A 13,161-nucleotide genomic window follows, 5' to 3' on the forward strand; every position below is an offset into this window, starting at 1 on the left:
TCAAACTGTGAAACGCGATGTCTGAATGGGATACCACTGCCCTCTGCTGTGATCTGGAGATAATACAAGAAATGTCCTATATTCTCCTTCAGTTTTCGGAACTGAACATATTGTTTCTAGCTGAACCCATACAATCCCAGTGCATGTAATGTGTATTGTGTACTCAAGTTTGTATGACCGCTGCTGGTGTATGAACCAACTAGTCAGTATGATGTTTGTTCAGTTCTGTTTTAAAAGGCTGGACTGAAAAATGAGAGACCAGTTAAGACACACAAGTGTTAACCCAACTGACCTTTTCTTAATCTCTAACTTGACTGTTAGTTGTGCTAGTTTAGCATGGTTCTGCAGAGGAAGATTGTGGACACTTTTGAAAGGTAAAAAGGGTGAGACAATACACTAACTAAAGAGCAACTTAAAAAGAAAAAACATTTCTTAGGTGTTGTTGAATATGACTGAAAAGCGAACCTCTTGAGGTCTACCTTGGCAACGTGCCCAGAAAGAAAGAAAAGGGAGGAGGAGAAAGGCAGAAGGGGGAGTGAGAGAGGATAAAAGAGCAGACTAAACCCGGGGTTCGGAAAGAAATGACTAAATCCAAATATCTTAACCCATTCATCACCCAATATTTACTGTATAACTGTGCATTTGATTAAATATGGGGTAAGCATATGTGCAACTGTTTGGTTTCAAAACAAGAATAAAACAAAGGAAGGAAACAAGATTAAAACATAGACTTATCACTTCCCTTATTTTGCGGGACACGACAATGACAATATTTTGACGCTGACTTAAATGTGTAGTATTCAGGGATTTATAATACTGTTATCAATGTATAATAACATTTGAAGCCCACTGTTTGTACCTTAAGACCTCAGCAAATAAATGGACACTGTAACTAACACTCTTCATTATTTTGTTACCTGCATGGGGATAAGCAAAGAAACATGTACAAACTGAAAGTTCAGCTACCTGCATCTTCAAGTAAGTCTAGCTCCAGCAACCTCCTGTTTTACATTCACGCATTCATGTAACAGATGGCTTATGTTGGAGCCAGTGCAAGGGAGATTCACTGGAACAAGGGAGGATGATGAATATAGATACTCTGACTTTAGGGTGTGGACCACTTTCCTAGGCTGTGCAGTAGCCTACTTCTGTAATAGTGAATAACCCAGCATATCACCTGAAGGTTTGGATTGTACCTCAGGGCAAGCCTGGTGAGGGAAAGCGAGTTTTGAAATTGAATTTGGTTTAAGGTTAACAAGCATTACAAGTCTGATCTTTATTATTTTTGTTCAGCCTGCTGCACTTGGGAAGGCAAAAGGTGACTTTGACTGTAAAATGGCTAACTTTTGTTGGACCATGTGTGTGTCTGAGGAGCAGTAATCTAGCTAGCCATCCATGACTAAACAAGAAGACTTGGATGCTTGTATTTTAGTTTTCACTATCTGAAGGACAATAAACTGTTCTTTCATAGGAAGTAGCCTATCTGAACTGCTTTACCAACAGAAAGCGAATACTCTGACCACCAGCAAAGTATAGTCTATTCTACCAGGAGCTCTAATAATAACACAACGTGGGGTCACCTCAGTGATGTCCACTATTAACCTACCACTACCCGGGTACCACAGTCGTAAAACTAGTTATATAATACGGAGGGTTCAACAGAGACGGTCCGAACATATTGTCCCCAATATTTCTACATGCGAAGACGCAAACCCTACTGCAGGCAAATGTGTAGGCTAGGCTACGTAGCTACGTTACGCATAAAGGCATCTCCATGACATAGCACTTTGTCAACGTGTTTGAATTAAACCCAGGAAATTTAACATCCGGGATATGAAACACGAGCAAAGACGTGGAATGTTAGACATTTTTTTCTTGGGCGCCGTAATGATGGAGTAAAAAGCACCATGATTGGTGGATGCAAGCAAGAAGAAATATAAAACCACCGGAGAGCTGTAGCATACGGACCAGAAATACGATAAATGCGGATAAATCAGCGTTGCCTTACAACTAAAACGACGAACACACGATGATTAAAAGACTCCTTTTCACAGACAGCCATCGTATACAAGGTATGGAAACGAATCCCGACGTTATATAGCTTACATCAATGCAAAGAAGTAAAAGTGCACAATGGTGCTTGCAATGTGTAGCTCTCAGACAAACGCTATATGGCACTCCTTGTTTGACAGCTAGGAGACCAATAGAAATTTCCATCGACCCAGATGCGCTTTGTTACAGCCAATGAAAAATAGAAAAATACGGGTCCAATAAAGGTTAGGCTGCTGTTGCAGGCGGCCAGTGCTAAACTTCACCAAATAATAGCTGTTTGTATTTTGGCTGCTGCAGTAGCCATTTTAGGTAAGTAGAGCTTTTAACTTTATTTTTATTTTGTTGTGTATATGAGTCCTGCGCTGTGTTTAGGTGGTGTGTTTGTCTAGAACTCGTGCATCCCTCTTGAATGAACTCCTCTGGTCTTGCTTTAGTAGGATTAAGAAATTGCTCTGAGTTTTTTTTTCTCCCGTCTCCCACCCCCTCTAATTTTTTATGCATTTTTCTAAACTGTCATGGCGTTTTTGTGTCCTTGGAAATAAATGCGGTTTGAAGCGCGGGGTTGGCTAACTGATGTCCTGGCCGGTGAGTGCTGCTCAGGTAGGTGAGGTCGTATTGTGGGGTAGCGAGATGTCCCTGCGAGGAGTTTAGGGGGGTGTTAACACGTGTAAGGACTGGAATATATAACACCGTTGCAGTGACATTAGAGTTAGCAAGCAGGCTAGCTCGGTTGAAAGCTAATATTAAATGGGACACGGAGCGGGTGTTGTTGTCGGTTTTAAAGCAGATGTACTATTGAGTTTGAGAGTTACAGGACGAGAAGGCTTTCTTAACCTTACTGGAACTTCATTTTATCAAGCTAACTTGTAGGAATTCAGTTTTCCGCTTTCCAACAATGCGGCTCATTACTATATAAGGCGTATTGACGTAACGTATTGACTTAACTAAGGGTAAGTCATTTTGCCCAAGCTTGTTTTAATCGTTTTATTACTGCGCATCTTTAAAACCCGCCGAAATACCGATCCTGTCACACAACAAAGACTGAAGTACAGTCACAGGTACTCCAACCTGACCACTCTACACCTGCCCAGCTGCTTCCATGGTGAGGTCTTGGCAAATTGTGCCGTTGGAGTTGTAGGCTATGATGTGGCCTGCCAGAGACCCCTTTTGCGGGTGGTTTTCTGACGCAACCTTATTTTCTTAAACGTGCTATTGTTATAACGACCAATGCAGGTATCTTCAGAGGAAGATAGAAACACAAACAAGCACCGGCTGTGTCTGATATATTTGAGCACTTTTCCCATTCCACAGGTCGAAGAAAGCCATCAAACCCTCTTGTCAGGTGCCTCTAAATCTTACCTGTCCAAGTTCAAGCAGGTGCTCTGTAAAGCAGCAGCATACTCAAGCATACATTCTGTAGGTTAATGGTCCCATGTGAGGTGAATGAGTATGGGGCTGTTTGCGACAAAAGTGGCTTTGTAGTCTCCCACTCAGTCTCTTTACTATTACAACTACTTTCCCCTCTTCTTTGTGTCTCAGATAGCAACAATGAACTACATTAGTGAACATTGTTGCATAGGGGTAAATGAGCAGAACACATCAGTACATGTTATGAAGTTAGCTTGGACAGATTGATACTGATTTTGGATTACCCTCTACCCTACCTACCTGTGTGAAAGTACTAACTATCTATCACTTATAACATTTAGCTATATTAATTGTACTTAAAATCCTTTTGTGTCAGTGTAGGCCTTTGCATTAAGACATATGATGTGACATAATGTTGATCATTGGCTGATTTGAAGAAGTTTGCAGTTGTAGACAACCGACTACAAGGCCCTAGTGCATCAACCTGGTGTATAGTAATTCTACAGTTGTTCACATCTGCTCTGTAGCACTCGTGTTGTACAGTACGTTGTTATCGCTATGTTTTTGTTTTTGTTGTTTTTTATTTTGTTTGTTTGCTTTTGTGTCATAGTCCTTAAGATCAGTGAGTTGAAGCACTGAAGTCATTAAATGCTGTGGCTGTGGAGTTGTGTCCATGAGCTTGTTTCACACTGCACAGATGTTATATAACAGACCAGTTTGTTACACCTTTGTAATCAAATGAATGTTAAAAAGTACACAACCTTCAAAATTGATGCCTATGTTTCTTGAGTTTGCTCTCAAAATGTTATGTGTTTGCTTTTGTAAGGATTGCGTTTCTGTTTTATAGATGCAGCCGAATTCTAGAAAAAAATGAAAATACAAAAGAAGGACAAGCAGGTTAGTGTATTACTGAGCGCCATTTGTTCTGTGTTGGCAGGAGTTTGTCATTGGTGCTGTCCACTGTGGTCACCCTGTGTCACTCATGCATCACATTGTAACAGTAAACATGAGTCACAGTGATGTCATGACGTGTAATGGTAACCTGTCAGTGAAATTTGTGGAATGTCATTTTTGTGTTGCTTAATGTGCAAGTGTTTGCATTTACATTTTTCAGGTTTTTAGTGGTCACTTCTGTGTATTTATTTAGCTGTGTTATTTGTGTTTTGCTTGTGTGTAAGAATGCTTTTTCAATGGCTCTGTGCAGTTTGAAAATGGATTGTCAAGTTTGATTTCTGAGTCTCAGTGAAGCAACAGCAGAAGTGGTGCTTGAACAAACTAGCGTGGGCTTTCCTGTAGAGTGCCACTCAGTGGCTTAGGTCCAGCTGAAGCGCCCTCTCCATTCACACGTCAGCTCCCTGTCACCCACGGTCCGGTCCCTGCCATTACTAGAATCATCTGATCAGACACCCCCCCTCCACAAACCCTGTAGTCCTCAGCAAACTTAAGCGTGTTTCCCAGTGCCTGTGGAGGCTCCAGCAGCTCCTGCTCTGCCTGCTGCTGCCTCAGTAGAGAGTAGGAATTCAAAGATCAAAGAGAGCCGAGCAAGACAGAGCCTCACTTTCACTCAGACTTAGTTACTACACACAAAACCAACTGTTGGTCTATTTACTATTGGGCATCCCATATCGAGTCATTTCTCATTGATGTCTACAATACATGCACGTTGTCATAGCTGAAGATGGTAAAAAGGGAAGAGTCGCTGCAGCTTATAGCTTTACAGTATCTCAGAACTCACACAGGGGCAAATGTTCTAACATGTTAGCCGTTTAAGGGGTAATATCATCGCAGCGAGCGCCTAAAAACATGGCACGGTACTGCGCATTGCATATGCATTTGGGAGAGGGTCACGCAAAGACCGCAAGGATCGACTGATTACGTATTCCGTTGTATGTATGAAAACTGTGGGCGACAGCACATGTCTGTTTAGCGGTGAAAATCTTCCGCATTTCAAAAGCAGGTGTAATCCAGAGTGTGTGTTAGATGCGTGAATAGGAGAAGTTTCCAAAGACAGTGGAATCTGTATTGTGAACACTTATTTGTACAATGTTAAAAGCAACCATTCATTTTTATGTCTCACTTATTGCGTTTTATGTCTTGCCATTACTTTTTCACTTCATCCACTTCCCTACATGTTGATGCCTGCTACACTATTGCATTTGTTTGTATAAGTATTTTTTTGAGTGGTATAGAATTACTGCCCTGTATTATATCAATGTTTGATGACACCTTATTAGCATGTATATCTATTTCCTGATTGTTAAACTTTTGATTCCTTTTAATGTCGGTCGGCGGATTCCATTCAATTGCGCCCATGATTGACTGATACTGTTCAGATGTGGGTCCCGCAAATTACGGTTAGAGGGTGGTAACATGCGTTGATTACGCAATTCAGCCTAAAGTGAATAGGCAAAGTGTGCGCTCTCTGCGGTCTGGCCAAGTCCCTGTTAACCCGCTGTCTAACGTATGTACATCTGATCCTCCGAGAATTCATTTTTAGCTGTTTTGAGAATATATCCTCCTAATTAGAAGATAAAGACTGGGTCAAATAGTGTGCTATTTTAAGGGAATCAGTGAAGTTGCCATTCTGTTGTGATGGTCATTCAGAATTTTCTCAAAGGCTTAAATCAGTTACATGTCTCCAGACAAGTTTGGACAGCAAACTGCTGCTGGATTTGTAACGAACGTTTTTATCTGCTGCTTTGAAATATATTGGGCATCTTTAGTATTATATATACCTAGAGTGTTAGGATTAGACAGAACTGGATAGTTTCCCAATGACACTTAAAAATGGACGATTAAACATCCATGTACTGTTTAGCCCCCCCCCCTTGGTTATATAGCTGGTAGTAAGCATGTTTTGGCTGCTAGATCTATGTTTAGTATTTAAGCTGCCTTGCTGTGAAAAAACATAGAGACATTTCCACAAACACACAGTAAAAGTGAGAGACTTCATACAGGTTTTGATACAAGGTTTTACATATCTTTTGTTTCTCACAGGCTGTGCTTTTCCGCAAGCTTCTAATTCACGACAGTGCCATTTTCACATGCAAACGACCAATTTGATTATGGTGTTTAGAAACCACAGAAAAATCTAGACAAAGAGAACAAATGTGTCCCTCCCCAAACGCTCTAGTTTGCCTGGAGTACTTAAGGGCAAACACCTGTAAATTGGCGTTGTTTTCCCTCAAACAGCATTGCGATTTATGCTCTTTTTGGGTGTAGACATTGGTCATTCCTAGCGTTAAGCTCAGACTGACTCAGCATTTTGTCTGATTTGTAAGTCATTATAGTATTATTTTGTTTTAGGGAAGTTATCTCAAATATGAGAGTGATTGGGATACCTGTTTTTTATTAGTTGGCAAACATCTTCACTACTAAGGATCCCATTTAAAGGCATCATTTCATCTCTGCCTCCCTAATACAAACAAATGGAAATGTTTGAGTGATTGTCGTGACTTTGCATGTGAACCATGGCACGCAGTAATGTCAGTCATCATGTGATGCGATGCCATCGTTTCCTGACAGACGCAGCAGTGAGCTGTTGCTGTGCTGCCATCCAAACTGCTCTGGGGCACTGGGAGCAGGGTCTGCCCATTCCCCAGCCCACTACTTATTTAATTAAAACCACAGCATTGCATTGAATTTTGTTTACAGCATTACATTGCATTGTAACGCTAATGCTAATGCTAACTACGGTAGGCCCTTCCCCTCTCAGTGTGTGAAAGAAGCGGAGGTCCCTCGTGAGTGAGTCACTCCAGCATGCCTCCTTTGTGTGGACCTAGGCCCTAGACTCAATACCCCTCCCCCACCAACTTGCTGGAAAGGTGTGTGCTTGTGATTCTGGAGTATGTATGAGAGAGGGCTGCCATTGATGTGACTGCAGCTGTCGTGTTTGGGAGTCAGAAGCCCATATTGATTCATAGGGAATTTGATTGCAGCTCCTGAGTGTGTGTGATTGGTTTATTTTGCTGGCAAACATACGTACTGCAGCACATAATGAGAGCTGTAGGGATGTGTGTGGATTGTGTGTGTGTGTGTGTGTGTGTGTGTGTGTGTGTGTGTTTGTGTGCGTGTGTGCTCTTGTGCAGTCTTGCATGTGAGAGGTAAAGCCGTGAAGTGTCGCTGTGATGTGTTGCTGTGATGTGTTGCTGTGCGCACTGTGAGCACGTGGAGGCTTGTCTGGAAGAGAGTGTGGGACTCCGCTAGCCAGGCTGAGGATCACAGCTAAGGAGAGGGTGCAGGAGAAAGCTTTCAGCAGTGTTAGGAGGGGGGAGGTGCTTCTTTTGTGTTGAACACTCGTGGACCTCACGGTTTCTCCTACTTTTAAATAGCATAAATCAATGCACGTTATATGTATGGGTAGTAATATCAGTGAATGGACAGATCTGATTTTTCTGACTTTTTCGAAGTGTATAGTGGGTCGTTCAGTCCCAGAGGTTAAAGATTTAAGGTTCAGTAGAACCCCTTGTGGGACAGTACATTTCCAGCCCCACACTGTCTCTCTAAAGAGTACATTCATGACATGCTTTGTACCTGTAATCAGAAGGCCTCATGAATGTATACACAAGGGTGATTCTTGAATGACAAAGAATGACCTTCTCCATTTAGATGTTTTGTGGTCTTATCCATCATAAGCTCAGGTCAGATGTGCCAGCTTCCCCATGACACCATCTGCAGCCTGATGTGGGAGTCATGTGTCTTTTGACTCTGTGCTCCTGTCTGATCCAGTGCAAAATGGAGGGAAAAATGTCTAGCAGGGTTTCGCTGTGTTCTGGTGTGGAAAGGGTTACCGTGGAGACTGCGTGTTTACGTTGCTGCTTCCTGCAGCTTGGTACAGAGCCTGTTTCCGTGGCGACGGCCCTGATTCCAGCTCGCGGTGGAGTCTGTGATTCATTGACATTATCCCCATACCTGCAGCAGATAAACCGCTCACTGAGGCACGCCCGATCTATGCTTCCACATGTGCGCGGCCCGGTTAAAAATAACACATAGTAAAAATGGGACCATCCAAGCCCATTGTTTTTCAGTGGGCTCTCAGTAGCTGTGGCCATGGATCACGTCTGGATTTAGTTGGATTTGTACAATACCTTCCCATTTAATTTCTTTTCTATTTCCAGAATAGTGTTCTCTCTGTTGAAGGGTACATTGAAATGAGTGCATATTTTTGTTGTAGTTTTTGTTGTCAGAATAGTGTATTTAGGGAGGCTGTTCTCAGTATGCTATTGCTCTGGACCAGTGGTCAATATGATATCACATTCATTAGACATCGATACACTGTATTATTCACCACAGATTCTGACAGTAATTGGAAGTCATCATGGACTCATCTGTACCCATTATCTTTTGTAGTTATTTGGTTTTTGTTTGGTGCAGATTCTAATTGATCACACACAGTACATATTTATTGAAGGCAGAGGGGTGTTTACTGTCAGAGTCAAAATGAATTATTGTTATTTATTTACCCAGTTATGTACAGTAGAATTCTAAAGAAACTAAAAAGAGTTCCATGTCCTTTTGCTTTGTTTCCCATGTCTAGTAGGGGATGTTGTCATCTGCTATGGGTGTGGGTGTATGGGTATGGGTGGGGAAAATTTAATTAATTTGAATCTTGTGATATTTTTCCAAGGATTATATTGATTTGTGTCAGATGCCAGGAATTGATCATTTGTTTTTTTAATTATTAGTATTTGAAATAAGCACATACCCTTTTGATGGAATAACAAAATTAATTGTTTTCATAGTTTCATAGTTTTGTCGTCTTATGAAAGTAAAGAACAACAACAGATATCCCATTGTATTACAGAAATGTAACATTATCAAAGAATTCAATCTTACCAATCGTGACCCAAGAATTGTGAAGTCTTGAGGGTAGAACCTCTGACATTTTCATCTCTATATTAATTAGTAGCAGGTAAGCAGGTGAGGTTTCCCTTGCACAATAATAGGAAGTAGTGCTTTAGTGACATCCTGATACTTCCTCTTGGTACTTGACGTCTGTTTAAAGTCAGGACATTTCATTTTGATTTAAATGAAGCCTTAAAAACACAGATAAATCATAGTTTTGTCTCTACAATTTTATAAACAAACATTGCAAACGCAAACTCGCATCCTCTCCTTCCCCTTTCTCCGCTTTCAGTCCTCAGTATTTATTTTTCTACTTGTTATTTTTGTTAGCGTCCATTCATTACCCACTTTTCCACAGGCTGCATGTGTGTGTCACAGCGTGCCGTTGCAGGCTGAGATGTTTGCTGAGGTTTGCGTCTGTGGAGAGTGGTGTGACTTGAGAGTCCATGCAGAGCTGTTGAGGGTATTCGCGGGAGCAGCATGAAAAGCTTTCCAGACAGCTATCACGATTCGGTTTCAGCCTACTGAAATGGGAAAGAAACGCTCACTGCTGTCACCAGTTTTTGTTTCCCACTGAAGTCAAAAGTAGGAAAATATGAGATGGATGCAGATCCAAAAGGTCCCGTTCCAAACCATTTTAATGGGGATGAATAGCACACTCGTTTAAGCCCTTAGGTGTCTTCGTCTTGTGTTTCATCTGTTAAGACTCCTTATTCAGTCCAACAAGCTTTTATGTCGATCCCCTTTGGTTCCAAAATCTTTTAGTTGTCTCTCTTATTGTGTTGTAGGCTGCGCACAGGTTCTTCTGTCTACATGGTGTTGGGGGTTTGTGTGTCTCAGCTTATTTGTCAGTGTTACTCTTGTCACAGCTGTTAGTTCATCAAACGGAAGACACTGTTCACATGCCATGTATCCTGACCTCTGACCTGCTAATTCAATTCAGTTTTATTTCAGTGTCCCTCTTCTGTGTTCTCTTGCAGATGTCCAGTACCCACTTAATAAAGCACACTCCAGCTTCTGCAGCCTCTACTGCCACTGACCAAAACGCACAAATCACGTTTCCCATAGGCCCACTGGGAAAGGAGCATATCCGGGTTCTTGGTGGGCAGACCAATCACTGCATGGCCCACACAAAACACTCTGGGGCACACGGGGGGCCGGGAACAGGCAGCCTCAACCCATGTCCGCCGGCATCGCCTGGCAACAGCGAGGAGGACGACGGAGGGGGTGGCACCCGGGTGAAGAAGAAACGAAAGAAAAAAGACAAGAGGGACTCGGGCACGTGGAAAAAGCCGGAACGAGAACGAGAGAGCGAATCCAAACCAAAGAAAAAAAAGGAGTTGAAAGAACTGAAGGAGATATTACCACGGAAGTCAAAAGCGCCCAAGGAACTCAAGGAGGTCAAGGAGTCCAAGAAGTTCAAGGAGCTGAAGTCACCAAAGGAGCCTAGAAAGGGCAGAAAGGGTCGGGAAGCCAAGCCCAAGCCCAAGCCCAAGCCCGCTGTAGACTGCAAGGCCACATTGTCTCCTCCCAGACAGAGAGGCAGAAAGCCCAAGTGAGAACCAGCTCTCTGTCTTTCATTACCTCAGGCCCCTTGATAACACGCACTGACATTCAGTTTCATTCTGATATGCAAAAGTAACAAATGTGATTTTTTTCCCCCCCACGTCCTTGCAGGCTCTTTAAGGCAGAGAGGAGAGACAGACCAGGTGCAGATCAGAGTGTGAGACTGCAGGCAAAGCAAGGGCCAGGCGGAGGAGTAACTTAAAAGTGCTATAGGGTCTTAAGATATGAGGAATGGTTAGCAGTGTGTGTGTGTTTATTTTTTGCAAGGACAAGTAGGAATTTCCAAGGTCTGCAATGAAAGAGAACACTTAGTAGGAATGACCTTGGGTGGTTCAGCTGGTTGATCTGGAGCAGTTTCAGTCTGTGCTGTAGGGACCAGCTGTCAAGGACAGTTATGCTTGGGCTAAGCCCTGGTATAGAATCAGCCAAATCGCCTCATTTAGCTAATTAGCTGATTAATGTATCTGTTGATTAGGCTAAACTGTACAGTGTAGATGAGTCTAAGCTGCATTAGGGCTAGGCTGAAATACAGAGCTGCCTGTTTCTGAAGAGCAAAACTAAGAATCTCTGATGCAGGTATAAGCCATATCAAAAGCCCAGAGTCATCTTCTAAAACACTCTGCACGAGTGTTGTAACTTATTGTCTTTTCTTGCAGAGAGCAGGGTGTGGTCCCGCCAGAAAAGAAGAAAAAGGGAAAGCGGAAAAGCGAGGCCCAGCAGGAGGCGCTAGAGAGCGATGACACGGCCTCCCTCACTGCCGTGGCCTTGGGGGGCGAGGAAAGCAGCGACCCCCTAGACAGCACTGTGAGTGCCACTGCCCCGCTGCATGCTGGGAACAAAAGCTTACAGCTGCTGGCCAGCAGTCTGAGGGCTTTCTTCATCTTTCGCCTTTTTTTTTCACTTCACTTCTCTCTCTTTCTCTCTCTCTTTCTCTCTATCTCTCTCTGTCTCTTAACATGCTCTCTTTCCCTCTCTGTGCAGAAACGACGCTCAGGGCGTCAGGTGAAGCGCAGGAAGTACAACGAGGACCTGGATTTCAAGGTTGTGGATGACGACGGGGAAACCATCGCTGTGTTGGGCGCAGGCCGCATGGGAGCCCTGTCTGCCTCCACGCTGGCCTGGCAAGCAGAGGTAAGTGTGACGTTAGCCCGGTTCCCTCCCTTTCATGTGCCCTACTTCTGTCCGACCACGTTGTTGTCACACTCAGACACAAAAACACGCTCACACACCAACTCATACACACACATTTGCAAACCCACACGTTCGCACTCACACATACGCACACACACCAACTCATGCACACAATATGCACACACACAAATAGGCAAACACACATGTACTCAAATCCATACACGTGCCAGCTTTCTCAGCCTGTGTGTTTCTCCGCCTCTCTTTCACATCTTAGGAGCCGCCTGAAGATGAGGCTAACATCATTGAGAAAATCCTGTCTGTGCGAACTGTCAAGAAGGAGGTAGCCCCATGTTTGCTCCCTGTGAAGCCTGTGATGATTTGCTGTGTGCGTGTGTGTGTGTGTGCGTGTGTGTGTGTGTGTGTGTGTGTGCATGTGTGTGTGTGTGTGCATTTGTGTGTGTGTGTGTTGGCGTGCGTGCGTTTGTGTGTGTGTGCCTGCCTGCGTGTGTGTGTGTGCATGTGCTTTTTTTGATGTGTTTGTTTATGATCTCCTGTCTCTCTCTCTTCACGTCTCTCAGACAGAGCCAGAGGAGCCACCTGAGGAGTATGAGGAATTCTATGTCAAGTACAGAAATTTGTGAGTCGATTAATCTGACGTTAAAAACAGTTTAGTCTTCGTGGCGGGCATCAAGACCGTCCGCCACCTTTACACTTCCCTTCAGCTTGCAATTTATTTTTTATTGCTGTTCTTGAATTGTTTCCCCATGGCTCTGCAGCCTGTAAGCTTCTTATTGCATTCAAAGAAAGAAAATTAACAAATATGTAAAGTCCCCAGTCATCATTTTCTCTGTAATTTGTGTTTTCCTTCTGTACTACTATACTCTGTGCCTTCCCAATGAATCTCACACACCTGTAAATGATTTGTGTACAAGATTTACTCTGACCTGCTGAAGCACACAGCCTTCACAAAGAATATGTGACCTCTAAAATACTCTTCATGTTTACAGCTCTTACCTTCACTGCAAATGGGCAACTCTGGAGGAACTGGAAAAGGACCCACGCATCCCCCAAAAAATCAAGCGCTTCAGGACTAAGCAGGCACAAATGAAGCACATATTCGTTGAAGTAAGTCAGTTGGAACTCTCTTCTATGACTTCTCAGTGTATTATTATTTTGTGCGTGATTCCTAATGCCCACCTT

At 43.1% G+C, this 13,161-nt stretch overlaps 1 protein-coding gene across 6 annotated transcripts in view; it reads left to right on the forward strand.

Moving 5' to 3' along the window:
* Window positions 1-1,272: 1,272 nt before the first annotated feature.
* The window catches only part of chd6 (chromodomain helicase DNA binding protein 6), a 33,850-nt gene continuing 21,961 nt past the window's right edge, over window positions 1,273-13,161 (forward strand). For 3 of the 6 annotated variants that reach the window (XM_012829328.2, XM_042707841.1, XM_042707840.1), the window contains exons 1-8: window positions 2,094-2,361; window positions 4,268-4,317; window positions 10,245-10,819; window positions 11,487-11,634; window positions 11,812-11,961; window positions 12,236-12,301; window positions 12,540-12,598; window positions 12,969-13,086. In XM_012829328.2, coding sequence (XP_012684782.2) covers window positions 4,291-4,317; window positions 10,245-10,819; window positions 11,487-11,634; window positions 11,812-11,961; window positions 12,236-12,301; window positions 12,540-12,598; window positions 12,969-13,086 — 1,143 coding nt within the window. In that variant the 5' untranslated portion in view covers window positions 2,094-2,361; window positions 4,268-4,290. Of the gene's footprint in view, window positions 2,073-2,093; window positions 2,362-2,385; window positions 2,653-4,267; window positions 4,318-10,244; window positions 10,820-11,486; window positions 11,635-11,811; window positions 11,962-12,235; window positions 12,302-12,539; window positions 12,599-12,968; window positions 13,087-13,161 lie in introns of those variants that run through there. The other 3 variants (XM_031567952.2, XM_031567953.2, XM_031567956.2) reach the window with 3 other exon arrangements.

The sequence above is a fragment of the Clupea harengus genome, chromosome 5 (genome assembly GCF_900700415.2).
Source record: "Clupea harengus chromosome 5, Ch_v2.0.2, whole genome shotgun sequence".
NCBI lineage: Eukaryota > Metazoa > Chordata > Actinopteri > Clupeiformes > Clupeidae > Clupea > Clupea harengus.